Source organism: Polypterus senegalus, chromosome 3 (genome assembly GCF_016835505.1).
Source record: "Polypterus senegalus isolate Bchr_013 chromosome 3, ASM1683550v1, whole genome shotgun sequence".
Classification (NCBI taxonomy): domain Eukaryota; kingdom Metazoa; phylum Chordata; class Cladistia; order Polypteriformes; family Polypteridae; genus Polypterus; species Polypterus senegalus.
Window position 1 is genome coordinate 297,466,862 of NC_053156.1, and position 26,042 is coordinate 297,492,903.

Sequence of the window (26,042 nt, forward strand, 5' to 3'; positions counted from 1 at the left end):
TTCGTGTATTCCTCTAGGTTTGTCTCTTCTCCTGCCTCCAAACAATGTGTTAATTAACACGCTTTCAGGTTTATCTCTTGTTTCACCATAGGAATGGCCATGTTTTCCCACCTGGCTCATAACACTGACCCTCACTTGTCTGACTAGTCTTTTGGAAAATCCCCTGAACTTGTCTGCATGTCTGTGGCTCAGAAGTAAATGCTGGGGAGATAAATCACCATGAGAACAACAGTACAATGTAACATACCTCAGAGGTGCTTTCTGAGGGTGGGGTGGGAGGATGTTTAATAACGTGTTCATCTCCAACAGCAATGGACGCTCACCTACAATATAAAAAGGCACCTTCTTAGACTCGGGATGCTACAGATGTTTCTTTTCACAATTAATGGCCGTGTTTCGAGCACTTTCTTCTTGTGCTCACATTCCTCCTTCGTGACCCCAGTCAAGGTTACACACCTGCCTCCTTGTCTGCTTTGCCCCCCGGGTCACCATGTCACTTTTTTCATTTCAGGACAGTCTGCTGACATGCACCGCATTGCACAACTGGAAGCAGAAATTCAAGATATGAAGACCACGATTTCCAGTCTTGAAAAACGTAAGTGTCACCACCATCCACTCACTTTTGATGGTGTAGACATGTGTCATTATTCAAAAGGAAATTTCAGTGGCACCTGTGGTGAAGTGTACTTAGGGGTCCGTGGCAGCATGCATGTTTTTTAATAAAAAATGTGTGCTCAGGCTGTGGAGGTGGGTGGTGTAGGTGCATGAAGTTCTCATATCCATTAAATTATCACTTGGACAGCACACAGGCCTGGGCAGATTTCTAGACTATGAAATTTTATGTCAGTAAATGTAAAGAATCATATGTAGGAAGTACAAATGGGTGGTCGGAATATCAAAAGTCCACCTGATTAGAAAGATTTAGGTGTCATAGTGGACTCGAGACAGTGTTTAGAAGACATTAAGAAGGCAAACAGTATGTCAGGTTATATAGTGCCTTGACGTGTGGAGTACAAGTCACAGGAGGTTCTGCTCAGTCTTTATAACACACTGGTGAGGCCTCATCTGGAGTCCTGGGTGCAATTTTGGTCTCCAGGCTACAAAATGGACATAACAGCACTAGAGAAGGTCCTGAGAAGAGCAACTGGGCTGATTCAGGGGCTACAGGAGATGAGTTATGAGGAAAGATTAAAAGAGCTGAGCCTTTACAGTTTAAGGAAAAGAAGATTAAGAGGTGACCTGACTGAAGTGTTTAACATTATGAAGGGTATTAGTCCAGCGGATCAGACGGAGATTTTAAAATGAGTTCATCAAGAACATGGGGACACAGTTGGAAACTTGTTAAGGGGAAATTTCACACAAACATTAAGAAGTCTTTCTTTACACAAAGAACGATAGACACTTGGAATAAGCTACCAAGTAGTGTGGTAGACAGTAGGACTAAGGGAGTTCAAACTCAACTTGATGTTATTTCATAAAAATTAAATGGATTTGACTTGGCAGGCTTTGTTGGGCTGAATGGCCTGTTCTCGTCCAGATTGTTATAATGTTCTGGCCAAGCAGACCCTGGGGTGCTGATGAGAAAACTGGCTGAGTGCTTACTCACATGCAGATTCGGTAATCTGTGGCACTCCTGTGATTGTAATTAAGATGACTATGACCATTTCAGTATAAAAAGAGCTCAAGTAAAAGGGACAGGGAGATCCTAGAAGAATACAGTTCTGGAATTTTAAAATGGAGGCAATGAGGCAAGGACCACCACTGGAAGCTAATAGCCTAAAAACTTACAAAGTATGTTTAATTTAAAGTGGCAAAACATGCCTTCTGTTTTTCTGACACACGTTTGTGAGAACAAAAGGGAACTGGAAATAATCATTGTAGCTCCTATTCCTGGTATTATCTTTTTCTCAAGGTAAAAATGTGTTTTCTATTTGCTTGTGTGATAACAGTGAATTCGTGGGAGGAGATCTCACACAAATACTGAAGTAAATCACGTGTGGTAGGAAATGTTTGCTGTGATTTGGTCTTTCAAAAGGAAACTGAGGCCCAGGCGGTTAAATTTCAATCCAGACGAAATCAACTGCTGAGGTAGCGCTCACAAATGGTCTTCTTTTACAATGGCTGAATCTCATAATATTGGTGTGTTTTTGTTTGAAAAAGACTTGTATACGCTATTTTACTATATGCTTGATAACTTTCTTGCCCAGAGGGGACTGGGTGGTCTCGTGGTCTGGAACCCCAACAGATTTTATTTTTTCTCCAGCCTCTGGAGTTTTTTTTGCCACCCTGACCATCGGACCTTACTTATTCTATGTTAATTAATGTTGACTTATTTTTATTTTTTATTGTGTCTTCTATTTTTATATTCTTCATTTTGTAAAGCACTTTGAGCTACATTTTTTTTGTATGAAAATGTGCTATGTAAATAAATGTTGTTGTTGTTGTTCTTGGGTTGAAAAATGGACATACTTGGTAGGTTTTTAAGCTTTTATTTCACGGTGTTGGCCTATGCCCAATAGCCTCCATTATAAAGCACCACTGCGGGCAAGATACTGTATTTAAAAAAATATATAGAAAACACTTGACTTTAGAACACAATTTTGTGAATGTCACGCATGCATGTCCGAGGGTCACTTTCCAGACTCGTACCACTCCAGGACACAAGAGGGCGCAATCACTAACTCTCTTATCACTCTTACCCTCAGCTCAGTGGCAATTGACCACCACCCTTTGAGTCAGGCTAAAATAACAAGGCGCTCTCGAAAGGTGGCGTCTCATTCAGGAGGTGACGTACCCGAATTCTGAAGGTCCCACCCTGTGCCAAGACCACTCTTCAGAGCCTATGGATTCAAAGCCAATGGCTAACAGATTCTTCTCTTGACCCTTTGTGCTATCAGGCATTTGTTATTATTAGTTCTTTTTCTTTTCAACAACAACAACATTTATTTCTATAGCATATTTTCATACAAATAATGGAGCTCAAAGTGCTTTACATGATGAGGAAAGAGAAAAAAGACAAAATAAATAAGAAAAATAAGACAAAACTCATTAACATACAACAACAACAACAACATTTATTTATATAGCACATTTTCATACAAACAGTAGCTCAAAGTGCTTTACATATTAAAGAATAGAAAAATGAAAGACATAATTATAAAAAATAAATCAACATTAACATCGAATAAGAGTAAGGTTCAATGGCCAGGGGGGACAGAAAAACAAAAAAACTCCAGACGGCTGGAGAAAAATAAAATCTGTAGGGATTCCAGACCATGAGACCGCCCAGTCCCCTCTGGGCATTCTACCTAACATAAATGAAACAGTCCTCTTTGGATTTAGGGTTCTCACGGAAGGGCTTGATGATGATGATGGTCACGTAGACTTCTTCCTTTTAATCCGTCCATCATTGTTGGAGCATCATGAAGCTTTGAGTAGGTGGAGGTGGCGCAGGCCACCACCACAAAGAAACCGGAAAAAGAAACAGAAAAGAGAGTAGGGGTCAGTAGCGATTTTAGAGCCACCATGAATAGTTGTTATGATGAATTGAACATACAGAGTATCAGGATTAAGTTAAATTACGATTAAAATGAAGTTATAAAAAGGCCATGTTAAAGTAATGTGTTTTCAGCAGTGTTTTAAAGTGCTCTACTGTATCAGCCTGGCGAATTCCTATTGGCAGGCTATTCCAGATTTTAGGTGCATAACAGCAGAAGGCCGCCTCACCACTTCTTTTAAGTTTTGTTCTTGGAATTCTAAGGAGACACTCATTTGAGGATCTGAGGTTACGATTTGGAATATAAGGTGTCAGACATTCCGATATATAAGATGGGGCGAGATTATTTAAGGCTTTATAAACCATAAGCAGAATTTTAAAGTCAATTCTGAATGACACAGGTAACCAGTGTAGTGACATCAAAACTGGAGTAATGTGTTCTGATTTTCTTTTCCTAGTTAGGATTCTAGCAGCTGCATTCTGCACTAGTTGCAAACGATTTATATCTTTTTTGGGTAGTCCTGAGAGGAGTGCGTTACAGTAATCTAGTCGACTGAAAACAAACGCGTGAACTAATTTCTCAGCATCTTTCAGTGATATAAGAGGTCTAACTTTACTTATGTTTCTTAAGTGAAAAATGCTGTCCTAATGATCTGATTAATATGTGATTTAAAATTCAGATTACAGTCAACAATCACCCCTAAGCTTTTTACCTCCGTCTTGACTTTTAATCCTAATGTATCCAGTTTATTTCTAATAGCCTCATTGTATCCATTATTGCTGATCACTAAAATTTCAGTTTTCTCTTTATTTAACTTGAGAAAATTACTATTCATCCATTCTGAGATACTAGTCAGACATTGTGTTAGTGAATCAATAGAATCGGGTCATCAGGTGCTATTGATAAGTACAGCTGTGTGTCATCAGCATAGCTGTGGTAGCTCACGTTGTGCCCTGAGATAATCTGACCTAACGGAAGCATGTAGATTGAGAATAACAGCGGACCCAGGATAGAGCCTTGTGGAACACCATATTGGATATCATGTGTCTTGAGTTGTAATTCCCACAACTAACAAAATATTTTCTCCCTGTCAGGTAGGATTCAAACCAATTTAAGACACTGCCAGAGAGGCCCACCCATTGACTAAGGCGATTTCTAAGAATGTTGTGATCAATGGTGTCAAATGCAGCACTCAGATCTAAGAGGATGAGAACAGATAAATGGCCTCTGTCTGCATTTACCCAAGTCATTTACTACTTTAACGAGTGCAGTTTCTGTGCTGTGATTTGTTCTAAAACCTGACTGAAATTTATCAAGAATAGCATGTTTATTTAGGTGGTCATTTAACTGCATAATGACTGCCTTCTCTAGAACTTTACTTAAGAAGGGCAGTTAGAGATGGGTCTAAAATTTTCAAGAGCGAGGGTCAAGATTATGTTTCTTAAGTAGGGGTTTAACTACAGCAGTCTTAAGACAGTCTGGGAAGACCCCAGTATCTAGTGACGAATTTACTATGTCAAGAACATTATCAATTAGCACGCCTGATACTTCTTTGAAAAACCTTGTTGGTATCGGGTCAAGGGCAGGTGGAGGGTTTTAATTGAGATATTATTTTTGTAAATCAGGTAAATCTATCCTAGTGAAAGAGTTTAATTTGTTTATAACAGGATGTTGGGGTTTAGGGGATCCTTAGTGTTGGGGAGATATACTATGTTATTTCTAATATCATTAATTTTTGATTGAAGAATACAGCGACAGCCTCACAGGTTTCACTGGAAGCACTTAGGAGGCATTCCTTTGAGCTACCTGGGTTTAGTAGGCGATCAATTGTTGAAAATAAGACTCTAGGATTACTAGCATTGTTATTTATAATATTAGAGAAATAGCAGCGTCTCTCAAGACGGACAGTGTTATTGTATTCTGTTATTTTGACTTTTAATATTTCGTGGTGGATAGTAAGTTTACTCTTCCTCCATTGACGCTCAGCTCTACGGCATGTTCTCTTTAAATCAGACACTCTTTGGGTCTTCCATGGTATACCAATGCTAGAAGATTTTTTCACTGTCTTTTCAGGTGCAACTATGTCAACAGCAGCTCTCACTTTAGAATTAAATCTTTCCACCTTACTATTTACATTGTCCTCGCTATTATAGCTGGCACTATAAACGGACTGATTGCTTAAAATGTTTGTAAGTTTTAAAGCTGCTGCCGAATCAAAGAAGCGTTTTTTAACAATATGCTTCTCATGAGTGTTTTTTATCATTATTTCTATATTAAAAGTAGAAGAAAATGGTCTGATAGACCAATATCAATGATCTGTTTTATATCAACTTTCAGTCCTTTAGTAATCACTAAGTCTAATGTATGACCTGCTTTATGTGTAGGCTGATTTATGAGTTGTCTCAAATCAAAAGAATCCAGGAGGTTCATAAATTCTTTTACTTTTAGATCACACTGATTATCTATATGAAAATTAAAGTCGCCAACTATTAGGAGTGTGTCATAATTAGTAATTAAAATTGACATTAAGTCAGAGAATTCCTCAAAAAACGACACGTTATATTTAGGAGGTCTATACACGGATAGTATTAGAACTTGAGAATCTCCATGAATAACAACGGCGAGATACTCAAAGGACTTGAACTTACCAAAACTGACATCTTTACATTTTAATCGGCTCGAGTAAATGTTAGCCAATCCGCCCCCCTTTTTCCCTGGCGGTTTGAATGAGTAAAACTGTAATCCGGAGGCAGATTCGATTAAAACTGACGCGCATCTGAATTCAGCCATGTTTCATTTAGTGCAATAAGATCTATTTTTATCACTAATAAGATCGTTGATAAAAAACGTTTTGTTAGTTAAAGCTCTGACATTTAATAGTGCCATATTTAATGTTTCGGAGGTGCAGAGATGAGTACTATGTGCGTTATTGTTATTTGGAATAGGAACTAAATTATTATTATTAGCGCCGCTCTGTGTATATTTTTGTTTAATCTGTGATCTGTTTTATAGTTTTAATACATTGTTCCTCTAAAATAGTGATTTTAATTAGATTATTGGAGTTTATGCCGTATTTCCTAGGTTTTCTACGTGCATTGAGATTGCTTATTACAGTATTAATGGTGTGAACTTTAACGGAAGACTCTATTAAACATTCATCATGTCCTGGCACAACAGTATTATTTCGGACGGGGTTAAGAGCAGAGATAGATAGTCAAGAAAAACGAATTACCTTCGATATGTTTTCGGAGAGGACCCGGGCACCGAAACTGTTCGGATGCAGGCCATCACGCTTGAAGAGACGCGGCCTTTCCAAAAAGAGATTCCAATTGTTGATGAAGCCGACATCCTTCTTCTTGCAGAACATAGAATAAAAGTAAGGTCCGATGGGCAGAGAGGACAGAAAAAACAAAAAAAACTCCAGACAGCTGGAGAGAAAAAATAAAATCTGAAGGGGTTACAGACCACGAGACCACCCAGACCCCTCTGGGCATTCTACCTAACATCAATGAACAGTCCTCTTTGTATTTAGGGTTCTCATGAAAGGACTTAATGATGATGGTCACGTGGACTTCTGGCCTTTAATCCATCAATGTAGGAACATCATGGTGCTTTGATCAGGTGGTGGTGGTGCAGGTCGCCACCACAGAAAACCGGGAAAAGAAACCGAAGAGAGAGTAGGAGTTAGTGCGGATTTTGGAGCCACCATGAATAATAATGATAATTAATTGAATATACAGAGCATCAGGATTAAACTAAAATGAAGTTATGAAAAGGCCATGTTAAAGTAATGTGTTTTCAGCAGTTTTTTTAAATTGCTCCACTGTATCAGCCTGGTGAATTCCTATTGGCAGGCTATTCCAGATTTTAGGTGCATAGCAGCAGAAGGCCGTCCACCTCACCACTTCTTTTAAGTTTTGTTCTTGGAATTCTAAGGAGACACTCATTTGAGGATCTGAGGTTACGATTTGGAATATAAGGTGTCAGACATTCCAATATATAAGATGGAGCAGATTATTTAAGGCTTTATAAACCATAAGCAGTATTTTAAAGTCAATTTTAAATGACACAGGTAACCAGTGTAGTGACATCAAAACTGGAGAAATGTGCTCAGATTTTCTTTTCTTAGTTAGGATTCTAGCAGCTGCATTCTGCACTCGTTGTAACTGATTTATATCTTTTTTGGGTAGTCCTGAGAGGAGTGCGTTACAGTAATCTAGTCGACTGTAAAAAAAAGCGTGAACTCATTTCTTAGCATCTTTCAATGATATAAGAGGTCTAACTTTTGCTGTTGTTTCTTATGTGAAAAATGTTGTCCTAGTGATCTGATTAATATGCGATTTAAAATTCAGGTCACAGTCAACAGTTACCTTAAATTCCCTTGACTTTTAATCCTAAAGCATCAAGTTTTTTTGTAATAACCTCATTAGATCCATTATTACCAATCACTAAAAATTCTGTTTTCTCTTTATTTAGCTTGAGAAAATTACTATTCATCCATTTAGAAACACAAGTAAGACATTGTGCTATTGAAACAACAATCAGGTGCTATTGATAAATACAGCTGCGTGTCATCAGCATAGCTGTGGTAGGTCACATTGTGCCCCAAGATAATCTGACCTAACGGAAGAATGTAAATTGAGAAGAGCAGCGGACCAAGGATAGAGCCTTGTGGAACACCATATAGGATACTAGCAAAATACCCGCGCTTCACAGCGGAGAAGTAGTGTGTTAAAGAAGTTATGAAAAGGAAAAGGAAACATTTTAAAAATAACGTAACATGATTGTCAATGTAGTTGTTTTGTCACTGTTATGAGTGTTGCTGTCATATATATACAATGTGACGGACAGCCATGTCCCATGTCCGGCCGGGACGCCTCTGCTGCATACGTCCTGGGGGAGCCATCATGGACATTGCAGTACCTTCCCCGGGGCGCTTGGGGGCAGTCTCCCTGGCCGTGGATCCCTCCTCAATCTCCCCCGTGGCTCCATGGGACATGGAGTCCACCACAGCAGCCCAGTTAGGAGATGGGGTGGCCGCTAGGGGGTGCTGCGGACAACCAGCCACCACGCTGGACGGTTTATCAGCCCCACCCGGAGGTGCAATTAAGACCAGCTGGTCAGGCACCTGGAACACTTGCGGGTGGGGTATAAAAGGGCCTGCCTCCCAGCAATCAAGGCCAGAATCGGGAGGAAGAGGACGAGGTTGCCTGGGAGGAGTGGTGGAGCAGGAAAGTGTTTGGTTTTTGTGTATTTGGTGCTTTGGACTGTGTTTGGGTTGTGTGGCACGGGGAAGGCGTGTCACACAGCTGAAGAAAAAAATAAAAAGCCCTTTGAGTGTGAACACGTGCCTCTGCGTAGTCTGTGCCGGGTCGGGCGCTATATAGCGCCTTTATCAGAACACACACACACACACAGACACACACACATATAAACATATACACATATACATATATACATATCTACATATACACATATCTACACATACACATATCTATATATATACATATACACATCTACATATATATACATATATATACACATATCAACTGTCACAAAACGAGACAAAGACAGATAAAGGTTTGGGGCAGTCACCCATATAATTTGGTATCCTGGCTGCAAAAGTCGTTTTTTTTAAAGCAACTAGCACTGAAGTGCATACAATGGAGTCCAAAACCAGACTGCGGGAGAAGTGAAAAGGGTAGGTTTTTAAAGGGGAAGACAGGAAGTGAGGTCATAAGGATCGGGCACGTGTTCATTATTCATTGGATCAGGCCGGATGTGACATCAGCGGGGCCGAGCTGGTAAGGTCTGTATCCATTGGTTCGGTCCCAGAAGTGATGTCAAGAGAGCCAGGTGAAGCCATCCGGGTTTGGTCTACAGGGAAGTGAGAAAAAGAGTTAGTGCACTCTGCCACATCCCGGCATGCCTCAGAACTGCCTTCACTCGAGCCCTTTAGCTGCCTCCCATGCACGTGTGCGTGACACAACATATATATACACATACATATACACACATACATACACACACAAATATACATATATACATATACACATACATACATACAGATAAATATACATATATATACACATACATATATATATATATATATATATATACACTGTGGTCCCCGACCGGGACACCCAGGAGGACGAGAGGAGGGCTTGTGCCTCCTCCAGACCGCGAGGGGGCATCCGTCCTGGTTATGTTGGGGGCCTCGGGTAAAGGGCTTGGAAGCCCAGCCCTGTAGGGACCCGTGGCCACCGCCAGGCGGCGCCCCGATGCCAGTCCGGCCGGGACGCCCAGGAGGACCAGAGGAGGGCTTGTGCCTCCTCCAGACCGAAAGGGAGCGTCCGTCCTGGTTATACTGGAGGCCTCGGGTAGCCCTTTTGGGGCCCGTGGCCACCGGCAGGCGGCGCCCCAGTGCCTTATTATCCCGGAAGCCCGGCACTTCCTGGGGAAGACGACAGGGGACACCCAACGGCTTCCGAGGCGCAGCCGGCACTTCCGCCACACGGGGGTGTGTCCGCGGGAGATTGCCGGGAAGCAGCTGGAGCCCATCCGGGTTCCTATAAAAAAGGGTGTCTCCCTCCAGTCATGAGTGGAAGTCGGGTGGAAGAGGACGGAGCTGGAGTGAGGACTGGAGACGGCCAGGAGGAAAAGAGGCACAGGACTGTGTGGCCTGGACATTGGGGGAATCGGTGCAAGAGGCACTGGGGTTTGTGCATGTTAAATTTGTAAATATTGTAAATAAACGATGTGTTGGGTGAAACTATGTTGTCTGTCTGTGTGTGTCCGGGTCCGAGTTCACAACACATACATACATACACACATATATATATATATACACACAGACACATATATATACAGATCTACATATATATACATATCTACATATATATATATGAAAAAAAAGAAACGTCCTCTGACTTTCAACTGTTTTTACTTTCAGTAAACTTAATGTGTAAATATTTGTATGAACACTAAAAGAGTCAACACCATAAGACATAAACTAAAAATGTTTCACAATGTGTCCCTGAATGAAGGGAGGCTCAAAATCAAAAGTACCAGTCAGTATGTATCTGGTGTGGCCACCAGCTGCTTGAAGTACTGCAGTGCATCTCCTCCTCATGGACTGGACCAGATTTGTCAGTTCTTGCTGTGAGATGTTACCCCACTCTTCCACCAAGGCACCTGCAAGTTCTTGGACATTTCTGGAGGGAATGGCCCTAGCACTCACCCTGCGATCCAACAGGTCCCAGACGTGCTCAATGGGATTGAGATCTGGGCTCTTCCACTGCGAGGATGATCAGCTGTCCTTCCTGTCTCCCTGTAGCGCTGTCTTAGGCGTCTCACAGTGCGGACATGGCAATTTATTGCCCTAGCCACATCAGCAGTCCTCATGCCTCCCTGCAGCATGCCTAATGCACGTTCACGCAGATGAGCAGGGACCCTGGGCATCTTTCTTTGGGTGTTTTTCACAGTCGGTAGACAAGTCTCTTTAGTGTCCCATGCTTTTAGAACTGTGACCTTAAATGCCTACTTTCTGTAAGCTGTTAAGGTCTTAACGACCATTCCACAGGTGCATGTTAATTAATTGATTATGGTTAATTGAACATGCATGGAAAACATTGTTAAAACCCTTTACAATGAAGATCTGTAAAGTTATTTGGATTTTTAAAACATTATTGTTGAAATACACAGTCCTGAAAAAGGGACGTTTCTTTTTTTGCTGAGTATATATATATATACATATCCATATATATATATATATATATATATATATATATATATATATATATATATATATATATATATATATATATATATTGTGATGAGGATTCTTCTTTAAAAGAATGTTACACAAACAAAATAAAGTTTTGGGGACCGTCCCCATATATTGTCGTCCAGACAATCAAAGAAAAGCACGATTCAAAGTCTCAAAATAAAACAATGAACAATTTTCCTGAGTCAAAATGGCGACTTTATAGAGGAAAGGATTATGGGAAAGGAAATGGTTGGCAGGAAGTGACGTTGAAAACAGGAACCGGAAACAACGTCATCAGGATGGGACGGAAGTGAGGTGAATTGAATGAGCCGGAAGTGACGTCATCATGGTGGACCGGAATTGACGTCGTCGCGGCCATTTTGGAATCCGGAAGTGGAGGAATTATTTTTCTTCCAGTTTTCTGTTGGGCAAAAGAGATTCAGGTAAGTACCACGTGACAACCCTCTATCTCGCGATGTTTCACTCACCTTTAGGCTCTTTAACTGCCTCCTAATCGCACATGTGTGACATGATCTATATATATATATATATATATATATATATATATATATATATATATATATATATATATATATATATATATATATACACACAGACACATATATACTGCTCCAAAGAATTAAAGGAACACTTTTTAATCAGAGTATAGCATAAAGTCAATGAAACTTATGGGATATTAATCTGGTCAGTTAAGTAGCAGAGGGGGTTGTTAATCAGTTTCAGCTGCTGTGGTGTTAATGAAATTAACAACAGATGCACTAGAGGGGCAACAATGAGATGACCCCCAAAACAGGAATGGTTTAACAGGTGGAGGCCACTGACATTTTTCCTCCTCATCTTTTCTGACTGTTTCTTCACTAGTTTTGCATTTGGCTACAGTCAGTGTCACTACTGGTACCATGAGGCGATACCTGGACCCTACAGAGGTTGCACAGGTAGTCCAACTTCTCCAGGATGGCACATCAATACGTGTCATTGCCAGAAGGTTTGCTGTGTCTCCTGCACAGTCTCAAGGGCATGGAGGAGATTCTAGGAGACAAGCAGTTACTCTAGGAGAGCTGGAGAGGGCCATAGAAGGTCCATAACCCATCAGCAGGACCAGTATCTGCTCCTTTGGGCAAGGAGGAACAGGATGAGCACTGCCAGAGCCCTACAGAATGACCTCCAGCAGGCCACTGGTGTGACTGTCTCTGACCAAACAATCAGAAACAGACTTCATGAGGGTTGCCTGAGGGCCCAAATGTCTACTGCCCTGTGCTCACTGCACAGAACCGGGAGCTCAATTGGCATTTGCCATAGAATACCAGAATTGGCAGGTCCACCACTGGCGTCCTGTGCTTTTCACAGATGAGAGCAGGTTCACCCTGAGTATATGTGAAAGACGTGAAAGGGTCAGGAGAAGCCGTGGAGAATATTATGCTGCCTGTAACATCGCTTAGCATGACTGGTTTGGTGGTGGGTCAGTGATGATCTTGGAGGCATATCCATGGAGCGGCTCACAGACCTCTACAGGCTAGACAACGGCATCTTGACTGCCATTAGGTATCAGGATGAAATCCTTGGACCCATTGTCAGACCCTACGCTGGTGCAGTAGGTCCTGGTTTCCTCCTAATGCATGACAATGCCCGGCCTCATGTGGCAAGAGTATGCAGGCAGTACCTGGAGGATGAAGGAATTGAAACAATTGAATGGCCTTCACGATCCCCTGACTTAAACCCAATAGAACATCTGTGGGACATTATGTTTCGGTCCATTAGGCGCCGCCAGGTTGCTCCTCAGACTGTACAACAGCTCAGGGATGCCCTCATACAGATCTGGGAGGAAATGCCACAAGACACCATCTGTCGTCTCATTAGGAGCATGCCCCGATGTTGTCAAGCATGCATACAAGCTCGTGGGGGCCACACAAGATACTGAAAAGCATTTTGAGTAGCAGAAATTAAGTTTTTGAAAAATGGACTAGCCTGCCACATCTTCATTTCACTCTGATTTTAGGGTGTCTACAAAATTGAGCCCTCTGTAGGCAGAAAACTTTTATTTCCATTAAAAGACTTGGCATCCTTTTGTTCCTAAGACATTGCCCTGTCGTTATTTGTATAGATATCCAACTTCATATTGAGATCTGATGTATCTAATGTGTTTCTTTAAAGTGTTCCTTTAATTTTTGTGAGCAGTGTATATACAGATCTACATATATATACATATCTACATATATACACACACATATATATATATATATATATATATATATATACATATCTACATACAGTACAGGCCAAAAGTTTGGACACACCTCCTCCTCATTCAATGTGTTTTCTTTATTTTCATGACCATTTACATTGGTAGATTCTCACTGAAGGCATCAAAACTATGAATGAACACATGTGGAGTTATGTACTTAACAAAAAAAGGTGAAATAACTGAAAACCTGTTTTATATTCTAGTTTCTTTAAAATAGCCACCCTTTGCTCTGATTACTGCTTTGCACACTCTTGGCATTCTCTCGATGAGCTTCAACAGGTAGTCACCTGAAATAAAACCATTCATAGTTTTGACGCCTTCAGTGAGAATCTACCAATGTAAATGGTCATGAAAATAAAGAAAACACATTGAATGAGGAGGTGTGTCCAAACTTTTGGCCTGTACTGTATATATATACACATACATACATACATACATACATACAGTATATATATATATATATATATATATACATATCTACACATATATATACTGTATATAGCAAAATCCCCGCGCTTTGCAGCGACGAAGTACTGCTTTTAAATTTTTAATAAGAAGAAAAGAAAACCTTTTTAAACTGAGGGAAAATATACCAATAACTATCTGTTAAGGATCTCTTTGTATAGCACGTTGTCAGTTCAGCACTCCGGTTGTAATATGACCAAGTTGTGCACTGAGCCTACTCTTGACAATGCAATGTATAGTTTTGGCAACCTTTTGTAGTGTGTGTCCCTGAGACTTATTAATTGTCATCGCGAAGCAGAGCCTTACTGGAAATTTGAGGCATTTGAATTGAAATGGGAGATCAGAGGGTATAACGGGGATGCGAGGAATACATTCAGCGTGTGGCGGTCTGCTGTTTTTTTGTGTAGCCGCCTTCACACAGCTTCTCTGCTGCTTTATAAATGAATGCCATATAAGCCCGTCGTTTCTCCTTGCTTCGCAGTTCTGTACTGTTTTATTGTTTGTTTATTACGATTGCTATAGTTATTATGTAGCTATTCGAGACTTACTTTACTGTTCAGGTACCCATTTCCTTTATTTAATCCACGGCTTGTACGTTATTTTTTGTTCGTTTATTACGGCTATAGATATTTATTGATTCCCTTCTTTAGCTGACTGCCTGCTCAAATAAGGCGCTCCGCTGGTTTTTTCTGAAGCAGCCTTTACACAGCTTCTCCGCTCTTTTATAAACGAACAACATATAAGGCCATCCTTTTTCCTTGCTTCACCAAGGAAGCTGCCTTTTTATTTAATCCACGGGTTCTCCACTGTTTTATTGTTCGTTTATTACGGTTGTTATAGTTCTCTTTATATAGCACGTTGTCAGTTCAGCACTCTGGTTGTAATATGACGAAGCTGCGCGAGCTCACTCTTGAGAATGCAACGTATAGTTTTGTCCAGGAGAAAAGCAATCTTGCCTGAAATCAATGGCAACGTTTTGTACGGTCTGTCCCTGAGACTTATTACTTGTCATCGCGAAGCAGAGCCTTACTGGAAATTGGAGGCATCTGAATTGAAATGGGAGATCAGAGGGTATAACAGGGATGCGAGGAATACATTCAGAGTGTGGAGAAACTCTGTGTATTAACTTGTGGATTTTTCTGTGAGTATTTTTTGGCAGCGTGACAAAGTTGCTTCCGCAAGACCGCGTTAGCTGAGGAGCTCAGCTTGGAGCATATTCTTTTCCTACCTTGCCAATTGTGTAATGCATTTTTTGAACAGGTTTGATGCATGGAAGTGATCACTTGTACTGCGTTCAGTCAGTTCACGTGAGCTGCTCTCTTGTGTGATGTTGCCATGTCCACGGCTTTATTTAATGTTAGCTAAGACCCGGCACTTAAAAGTTTCTCACTACAGCAATTTTAACTCCGTTACAAAGTGATACAAAATCTCGTTCATACCTTATGTCTTCTCATTAAACTTGTATCTCGTGAATAAAGTATTCGATGAAGTCATGACAAACGGCAGCGGGAGCGTGTCCATAAATTTCATTTAAACTTACGGTTTACACCGTGCTTTGTTTCCGCAGTAGCTGCACTTATTTTTTCTTCAGCGCTCTTTGGGAGATCTTCCTTCTTTTCTATGTTCTGTGTTCACAGTCAGTTAACGTGATTATGTGGGAGGCGTGATGATGTGACACGCAGCTCCGGCCCCCACGGCCATCGAGCTAAAGTCCATTACAGTATATGGAGAAAAATAGGTTTCCGTTATGACTGTTATGCGTAGAATTTCAAAATGAAACCTGCCCAACTTTTGTAAGTAAGCTATAAGGAATGAGCCTGCCAAATTTCAGCCTTCTACCTACACGGGAAGTTGGAGAATTAGTGATGAGTCAGTGAGTGAGTGAGTGAGTCAGTGAGTGAGTCAGTGAGGGCTTTGCCTTTTACTAGTATAGATCATGTGTCTTTGAGTTATAACTACCACAACTAACAAAGAATTTTCTACCTGCCAGGTAGGATTCAAACCAATTTAAGACCCTGCCAGAGAGGCCCACCCACTGACTAAGGCAATTTTTAAGAATGTTGTGATCAATGGTGTCAAATGCAGCACTCAGATCTAAGAGGATGAGAACAGATGAATGGCCTCTGTCTGCATTCACTAGCAAGTCATTTACTACTTTAACAAGTGCAGTTTCTGTGCTGTGATTTGTTCTGAAACCCAACTGAAAATTATCAAGAATAGCAGGTTTATTGAGATGGTCAATTAACTGCATAATGACTGCCTTCTCTAGAATTTTACATCAGAAAGGCAGATTAGAGATGGGTCTAAAATTTTCAAAAGTAGAGGGGTCAAGATTATTTTTCTTGAGTAAGGGTTTAACTACAGCAGTCTTAAGACAGTACAAGTACCGTATACACTCACGTATAAGTCGGGTCATGAAACCCAAAAAATCGATCACAAAATCAGACCCCGATTTATACACCCATTCAAAAATGTGACACTTAATTTTTATTTTTTTTTTTACATCTTCTTGCCTCCTTGTAATCGGAATATAAGTTTAATGTCACAGTGCTCTGTGCAAATTTTATAAACGAGCAAAATACCCGCACTTCGCAGCAGAGAAGAAGTGTGTTAAAGAAGTTATGAAAAAGAAAAGGAAGCATTTTAAAAATAACGTAACATTTGCTTTCTATTCATTTGCATAAGCACAGTCCTTCACCAGCAATTATTTAATGTTAGCTCAGACCCGGCACTTAAAAGTTTCTCTCGCACTTTTGCTGAGTTTGTGCCAAACACTAGTCTATCTCTGACCATCTCATCTTCGTTTGCATAAGCACAGTCCTTCACCAGCAATTTTAACTCCGTTACAAAGTGATCCAAAGTCTTGTTTATACTCTGCATCTTCTCATTAAACTTGTATCTCGCGAATATCGTATTCGTCATAGGCATGGCAAATGCCAGTGGCAGCATGTCTATAAACTTAATTTAAACTTACGGTTTACACCGTGCTTTGTTTCCGCAGTAGCTGCACTTATGAATATGCTTGTATGTGTCACTTGCTTCATATCCATTTGCTGTCTTCTCAATTGTGTAATGTGTTTTTTGTTCAGCGCTCTTTTTAGCTCTTCCTTGTTCTCTGCATACTGCATTCACAGTCAGTTCACGTGAGCCGCTCGGAGTACATGCATCAAAGGTTCTCAGCTGTGCTTGTGCTATCTCGTGCGATGTCCACGGCTTTATTTAATGTTAGCTAAGACCAGGCACTTAAAAGTTTCTCTCGTATTTTCGCTGAGTTTGTGCCAAACCATGACTAGTCCATCCATGACTATCTCATCTTCGTTTGCATAAGCACAGTCCTTCACCTGCGGCAGCGTGTCTATTGGATTGCTGCCGACGGACGGCCTTATATGGGCAGGCACTCAATTACGTGGGAGGTGTGATTATGTGGGACGCAACTCCACCTCACACGACAACCGAGCTGCAGGCTATGGCCGTATATATGTACAAAAGAAGGTTCCAGTTATGACCGTTACGTGTAGAATTTCGAAATGAAACCTGGCTAACTTTTGTAAGTAAGCTGTAAGGAATGAGTCTGCCAAATTTCAGCCTTCTACCTACACGGGAAGTTGGAGAATTAGTGATGAGTCAGTGAGTCAGTCAGTCAGTGAGGGCTTTACCTTTTATTAGTATAGATCTGCTTCTTCTCATATGTACAGCTTACACAAGGCCAGATTTAACACATAGGGGCTCATCATTTACAACTGCTAGGCAAGCATTAGGAGACAAGAAAAGAACAACTACGAAAATGGGCATTGCACTATTTCTGTGTGACAGAGTCAGCATGAAATTGTATCCTCTCTTTGCCTTGTTTGGAATGGCATGATTTACCTAAGTGAGGGCCTGCACATGGAGAAAAAGTATGAAGCCTTGGATCATTGCCGGCACACCTTTGAAGCCGATGAATGGATGGAAGGTAACGTCATCCGATCCTAAAAATCCTTCCAGTGTAGTGATGAAACTGGGAGATTCTACACATGGGCTTGTCATGGCTTCCTCATCTGTTTTGCCGTGTAAACTGTCAATTAAGAAAGCTAAGTTATTTTCTATTATGTGATTTCTTACCACCGTATCACTATGGGAGGGATCTTGCCTCTTTATAATATACAGTATCTATTTAGGTTCAGGTTACTTAAAACTACGCAATTACAAAAGAACTTATTCCAACCAGGGAACTAACACCTCCAAGAGTAAAACTCTCCTCCAATCTCACATCAGTTTCTCAGACGGATCAAATTTTGTTGCGGCAGCACTGTTACCAATTTCTTTTGCTACTTCAACAGCATTTAATTTAAACCAGCTTCATATTTTCTTCTGATCGAATGTTCCATCGTAGATAAGGGATGCTCTTACAATAAACGTGTATGAAGGTGTGAGATACAAAAAACAGAAATCAGTGCAAGCATCATTTCAGAATAGTTCAGGTATTACCGTCTGGTCACGTAATAGAGAGTGAGAGAAATTAGGAGCACACACTTACAGTGCATCCAGAAACCATTCACAGCGCATCACTTGTTCCACATTTTCTTATGTTACAGCCTTATTCCAAAATGGATTAAATTCATTTTTTTCCTCAGAATTCTACACACAACACCCCATAATAACAACGTGAAAAAGTTTACTTGAGGTTTTTGCAAATTAATTAAAAATAAAAAAACTGAGAAAGCACATGTACATAAGTATTCACAGCCTTTGCCATGAAGCTCCAAATTGAGCTCAGGTGCATCCTGGTTCCCCTGATCATCCTTGAGATGTTTCTGCAGCTTCATTGGAGTCCACCTGTGGTCAATTCAGTTGACTGGACATGATTTGAAAAGGCACACACCTGTCTACAGAAGGTCCCACAGTTGACAGTTCATGTCAGAGCACAAACCAAGCATGAAGTCAAAGGAATTGTCTGTAGACCTCCGAGACAGGATGGTCTCGAGGCACAAATCTGGGGAAGGTTGCAGAAAAATTTCTGCTGCTTAAAAGGTCCCAATGAGCACAGTGGCCTCCATCATCTGTAAGTGGGAGAAGTTTGAAACCACCAGGACTCTTCCTAGAGCTGGCCGGCCATCTAAACTGAGCGGTCGGGGGAGAAGGGCCTTAGTCAGGGAGGTGACCAAGAACCCGATGATCACTCTGTCAGAGCTCCAGAGGTCCTCTGTGGCGAGAGGAGAATCTTCCAGAAGGACAACCATCTCTGCAGCAATCCACCAATCAGGCCTGTATGGTAGAGTGGCCAGACGGAAGCCACTCCTTAGTAAAAGGCACATGGCAGCCCGCCTGGAGTTTCCCAGAAGGCACCTGAAGGACTCTCACACCATGAGAAACAAAATTCTCTGGTCTGATGAGACAAAGACTGAACTCTTTGGTGTGAATGCCAGGCGTCACGTTTGGAGGAAACCAGGCACCGCTCATCACCAGGCCAATAGCATCCCTACAGTGAAGCATGGTGGTGGCAGCATCATGCTGTGGGGATGGAACTGGGAGACTAGTCAGGATAAAGGGAAAGATGACTGCAGCAACGTACAGAGACATCCTGGATGAAAACCTGCTCCAGAGCGCTCTTGACCTCAGACTGGGGCGATGGTTCATCTTTCAGCAGGACAACGACCCTAAGCACACAGCCAAGATATCAAAGTGAGTGGCTTCAGGACAACTCTGTGAATGTCCTTGAGTGGCCCAGTCAGAGCCCAGACTTGAATCCAATTGAACATCTCTGGAGAGATCTTAAAATGGCTGTGCTCCGACGCTTCCCATCCAACCTGATGGAGCTTGAGAGGTGCTGCAAAGAGGAATGGGCGAAACTGGCCAAGGATAGGTGTGCCAAGCTTGTGGCATCGTATTCAAAAAGACTTGAGGCTGGAATTGCTGCCAAAGGTACATTGATAAAGTATTGAACAGAGGCTGTGAATACTTATGTACATGTGATTTCTCAGTTTTTTATTTTTAATAAATTTGCAAAAACCTCGAGTAAACTTTTTTCACGTTGTCATTATGGGGTGTTGTGTGTAGAATTCTGAGGAAAAAATGAATTTAAGCCATTTTGGAATAAGGCTGTAACACAATAAAAAGTGATGCGCTGTGAATACTCTCCTGATGCACTGTATACAGTGCATTGCCACACCCACAAAGAAAAAAGGCCGTGTTCACCGTGGTTACTCTCTCAGGTGGGCTTTAGCATATCATAATCCCTTGTACCAATAACGTGAGTTTTCCACATTCGACTTATATGACGGACATTATAAAAAACCAGGAATTATACTGTAAAATGAAGTCCCAACTTATCCGCGGGAGAACTTATCCGCAAGTATATACAGTATTTCTTTTGAGTCCTGTCCTCACCTCGGCTGACGACAGAAGAAATAACTGACTTCAAAAATACCAAATGTATCCTTTAAATCAGTGTTTCCCACCGCTGGCATCAGTTTGTAGAAAATTTTTGTCAATCCGCGAAATGGCAGGTCATGACATTATATGAGTGCTATAAATGCGAAAGTCCCCCAAAGCGCAAAATGTAAAGTCACCGGTCTGCTGAGCTCTTCCTGCATTAACCCAGAATCATATGATGATACGAGCCGCTTGTTTTACACACACCTGGAAGGACGATCACTCGTCATTAAAATGAGCGGCTTGAAACTGCTTAGGGGGGACAAATCAGAAGGACAATCAAGCATCACTAATGGAAATTTTGAAAGATTGACCAGCTAAAGAAGAAATTTCAAACCAATCAGAAGTCCATTTTGTAGTATTTCAGGTTGGTGCCCTCCTCGTGCGCCTTTCTGTTTAATTTTCTTTTTTTTTGTCATTAACCTCTAAATTGAGCAGAGTGTGGCATGACTTTTACAAATTAATGAATTTTCATTCAGCTGTGTAATTGTAACATTTAATATTTTCACAGGTATGCAGTTTACCGGCTGGAGCAATTACGGTCATAAGAGATTTGGCACCAAAAACGACCAGCTAACATTTGACGAGGGAGTGAATTTCTGCAAGGAAGCCAGTGGAGAAATTGCAATGCCAGCAAATGAAGGAGAGAACGCGGCCTTAATGAGGATCATGCCATCTTCTGGGGGCGTATACCTCGGCCTGAACGACAGAGTGACAGAAGGCAGGTTTGAAGACGTCAGTGGGAATGACGTGACATTCACAAATTGGAAGTCAGGGGAGCCCAATAATTACAGAGGGAATGAGGACTGCGCTATAATAACATCTGATGGGACTTGGAATGACGTTCTGTGTAGTCAAAGTTATACCATAATTTGTCAGTTTCGGTAAAATGGGATGGAAGGAAGTCAGATGTAGACGTAAGATGTCTGCACGTTTGTTCAGATATTTGTTCAGCACACTCTCTGTACAGTGTGTCATGAGTATTCAATGTCTTATTTCACACAGAGCTATGGCTGCTCTTAATTGTGTTTATACCTACAGCGTGTCGCACCCTCTTCTACATTCTCGCACGTCACTGTGTCTGTGGCTACGCCTGCTTCATCTGGTTTTCCTTCATTCGTCTTTGACACTTTCAAGTCCACACTTGTGATCCTTTTAGACTTTTTTCAAATTTTTCAACAAATTTTGTTTTTGCGAGACGGCCATGTAAACGAAATCAGCCGATTAAAGGACAAATCAAGAGAATCATTCAACAGAAGCTGAGGTCAAACACCAAAGCAGAGATTGTTAAACTTTATCTTTGGGGTTTAAAACAAGTTCAAATTTGTTAATAAATTCTTGATCGTAACCAGAATAAATCCTTATTTTTGTTTTACTTTTACTATTCAGTGTGTATTTTGTAAGTGAAAGAGTTTCTTTGTTTTCACACCATTTGGATTTGGAGTTTGAATTTGAAATTGACTTTACACCGTGTGCGATTCACATGCCTAGCAACAAGCAGCATTGTATTAACAAAATGACAGCAACCACGAAACACCAGAAAAAGAAACGAAAATAGCAAAACAAAATGTTATCACTTGTGACCACTAGGGGGTGTTGCAGCAGCCCAAACTCCAGACTCAACCACACAGACACAAGTCCCAGGTGCAGATGCAAGGTTCATAAACAAATACCTTACAAAGACTTCCTTCTGATAGTGGCACAAGCGTAATACAATTCTTTCTTCTCCTTCACACCTCATCCCGATGAGCTTTGTCCATCCTGCACACCCAACTGCAACTCACCTGAATGAAGTGGCTTCTTTTATCTTGGACCTAAAAAGAGTTGCAGTGCCAGGTCATTGCCCAGTATAAGCACTCTAGGGTCAAACAAAAACCACAAATGTTCCTTCTGGTGGCCCCCAACGAACCCAAAAGTGCTCTCCTACAGGACTACAGGTCCCAGCATGCCCTGTGGGTGTGCGTGTAGGAATCCTAGCCCAGGAATGCTACCCTCTGGTTCTCCAGCCATTCAGAACAGCAGCCTCCCGGCCAATTAATAAATCATGTGCCGTCCCAGCCGAAACGCCTACCCAAGCCTGCCATCCATCATACACTCTGGCTAGCAAGTTTCCCTTTACATGTGTCTTTGATTGTTTGCTCATTGTTCCTTCTTGTTCACTTCAGGTCAGGGCTCCTCATATAGTCTTATACAGTCATATGAAAATGTTTGGGAACCTCTCTTAATTCTTTGGATTTTCCTTTTATCATTGGCTGAGCTTTCAAAGTAGCAACTTCCTTTTAATATATGAGATGCCTTATGGAAACAGGAGTATTTCAGCAGTGACATAAAGTTATTGGATTAACAGAAAATATGCAATATGCATCATAACAAAATTAGTCAGGTGCATAAATGTGGGCACCCAACAGAGATATGACATCAATACTTAGCCGAGCCTCCTTTTGCTCCTTTGAGCCTCTAGACGCTGTCCTCCTGTAGCCTGTGATGAGTGTCTGGATTCTGGATGGAGGTATTTCAGACCATTCTTCATTCAAAATATCTCCAGTCCAGTTAAATTTGATGGCTGCCGAGCATAGACAGCCTGCATCAAATCACCCCATAGATTTTTGAGGATATTCAAGTCAGGGGACTGTGACGGCCATTCCAGAACATTGTACTTCTCCCTCTTCATGAATGCCTTTGTAAATTTTGAACTGTGTTTTGGGTCATTGTCTTGTTGGAATATCCAACCCCTGCGTAACTTTAACTCAGTGACTGATGCTTGAACATTATCCTGAAGAATTTGTTGATATTGGGTTGAATTCATCCGACTCTCGACTTTAACAAGGGCCACAGTCCCTGAACTCGCCACACAGCCCCACAGCATGATGGGACCTCCACCACATGTGACAGGAGGTAGCAGGTGTTTTTCTTGGAGTGCGGTGTTCTTCTTCCGCCATGCAAAGCGCTTTTTGTTCTGACCAAATAACTCAATTTTTGGCTCATCACTCCAAAGCATTTTGTTCCAAAATGAATCTGGCTCGTCTAAATGAGCATTGGCATACAACAAGCGACTCTGTTTGTGGTGTGAGTGCAGAAAGGGCTTCTTTCTCATCACCCTGCCATACAGATGTGCTGAATTGTAGAATGATGTACAGATACACCATCTGCAGCGAGATGTTCTGTGGAGGTGATCTGTGGGTTGTCTGTCACCATTCTCACAATCCTGTCATATGTCGCTCCTGTATTTTTCTTGGCCTGCCAGACCTGAGTTGGTTTAACAGCAACTGTGCCTGTGGGCTTCCGTTTTCTGATTCCTTTAATTACAGTTGAAACTGACAGTGTAAACCTCTGAGATGGCTTTTTGTCACCTTCCCCTAAACCAGGAGACTCAACAATCTTTGTTTTCAGATCTTTTGAGAGTTGCTTTGAGGATCCCATGCTGTCTGTCACTCTTCAGAGGAGAGTCAAAGGGAAGGAAGCATAACTTGCAATTGACCACCTTAAATACCTTTTTCTAATGATTGGACACTCCTGTCTATGAAGTTCAAGGCTTAACGAGCAAATCCAACCAAAATGACAGGAGGACCCACATTTTTGCACAGCCAGTTTTTCATATTTGATTTAATTTCATACAACTAAAAACTGCTTCATTAAAAATCTTTGTTCTGAAAACACTGCAGTACTCAGATGTTCCTAGGAAATGAAAGACATACCACTGGTATCTTTTTTGTTGAAAGGAGAGTCAATTATTATGCTGGCTGAGATGGGTTCCCAGACTTTTTCATATGACTGTATGTGGACTTACAGTATCCTGTAATAATATAATGAGACTCATGCCTGGCTTGAGAGGTCTTGGTTCATAAATATGAAGAGTGCCAAGAGTGCTAAAAAGGGGTGAAAAGCCATTATGACCCGGGCAGTAATGAACGGTGACTGTCATGTCACAAAAACAACCACATTTATTTCTCTAGCACGTTTTCATGTAATTGATGTAGGTCAAAGTGCTTTACAAGATGATGAAGGAAAAAAATTTAAATTTAAAAATTAGGCAATACTAATTAACAAAGAATAAAGTAAGGTCTGATCACCGGGAAGACAGAAAAAACAACAACAAAAAAAAAACTCCAGAAGGCTGGAGAAAAAAAAAACTGAATCTGTAGGGGCTCCAAGGCTTCGAGACCACCCTGCCCCTACCTAATATCAATGATCACAATCAGTCCTCATGGTATTCAGGGTTCACGAGGAAGAATTAGATGATGATGGTCATGTGGACCTTTGGCCTTCAATCCATCAACATAGGGACTGCACGGTGCCCTGATCAGGTGGTGGTAGCGCAGATCAGTTCTAAATGGCACAGGTAACCAGTGTAGTGACATCAGACTGGTGTGATGTGCTCAGATTTTCATTTCCTAGTTAAGACTATGGCAGCTGCATTCTGCACTCGTTGTAACTGATTGATGTCTTTTTAGGGTGGTCCTGAGAGGAGTGCGTCTTAGTAATCTAGTTGATGAAAAATAAAAGCGTAAACTCATTTTTCAGCATCTTGCAAAGTTATAAGGGGTCTAAAATTTGCTATATATTTTAAGTAAAAAGGGACGATGATACAGGCACAGACCGAAGTCCAACACAATACAAGCCTTTATTATGGATGCCCCAAACAATGGGAAAGGGGATTCATCAGAGAAAATGACTTTCCCCCAGCAGTCCTCAGCAGTCCAGTCCTAGAATATCAGTCTGTCCCTGATGTTTTTCTTGGTTTCTTTGCTGCCCTTCTTGACACCCACCAGGGCATCCTCCAAAAGTCTTCACCTCACTCACACCTGCCTGCTGCCATTCCTAATCCAGCTCTATGAATAAAGAATGGGATCAAAACATCCTCCGAGAGCAACTTCTCCCAACCCTCCAAAAACAGATTGGTGAGCAACATGATGGAGCACTGGGCCATAAGGCAAAAGTCACAACTAAGTGGCTTGGGGAACAAAACATCGACATTTTGGGTCCATGGCCAGGAAACTCCTCAGATCTTAATCCCATTGAGATTCCTCAAGAGGCGGTTGGGCAAACAAAAAAAACCCAAAACTGGGCAGCTGCCATCAGTCAAGATTGGGCCCAGAAGTTGATTGACAGCCAGCCAGGGCGAATTTCAGAGGTCTTGAAAAAGAAAGAAGGGCCAACACTGCAAATATTAACTCTTTGCATAAACGTATTGTCATTGTCAATAAAAGCCTTACTGCTTGTAATTCTACTTCAGTACACCATAGAAACATCTGACAAAAAGATCTAAAAACACTGAAGCAGCAAACTTTGTGAAAACCAACACTTGAGTCATTCTCAAAACTTTTGATCACAACTGTAGATAGGTGCTATAGATCAGGGGTCCCCAACTCCGGTTCCGGAGTGCCGCAGTGGCTGCAGATTTTCATTCTAACTTCTTTCGGCTGCTCCCATTAAGGGGTTGCCACAGTGGATCATCTTCTTCCATATCTTCCTGTCTTCTACATCTTTTTCTGTTACACTCATCACCTGCATGTCCTCTCTCACCACATCCATAAACCTCCTCTTAGGCCTTCCTCTTTTTCTCTTGGCTGGTAGCTCTATCCTTAACATCCTTCTCCCAATATACCCCTCATCTCTCCTCTGCACATGTCCAAACCAA

The 26,042-nt window shown here is 41.4% G+C and overlaps 1 protein-coding gene across 1 annotated transcript in view; it reads left to right on the plus strand.

Annotated features, from left to right (window-relative positions):
- The window catches only part of LOC120526332 (pulmonary surfactant-associated protein D-like), a 41,686-nt gene extending 19,903 nt beyond the window's left edge, over positions 1-21,783 (plus strand). Inside the window, exons 5-6 of the mRNA XM_039749480.1 lie at positions 512-595; positions 20,916-21,783. Of these exons, the coding sequence (XP_039605414.1) occupies positions 512-595; positions 20,916-21,292 (461 nt within the window). The 3' untranslated portion in view covers positions 21,293-21,783. The remainder of the gene's footprint in view (positions 1-511; positions 596-20,915) is intronic.
- Positions 21,784-26,042: the final 4,259 nt, after the last annotated feature.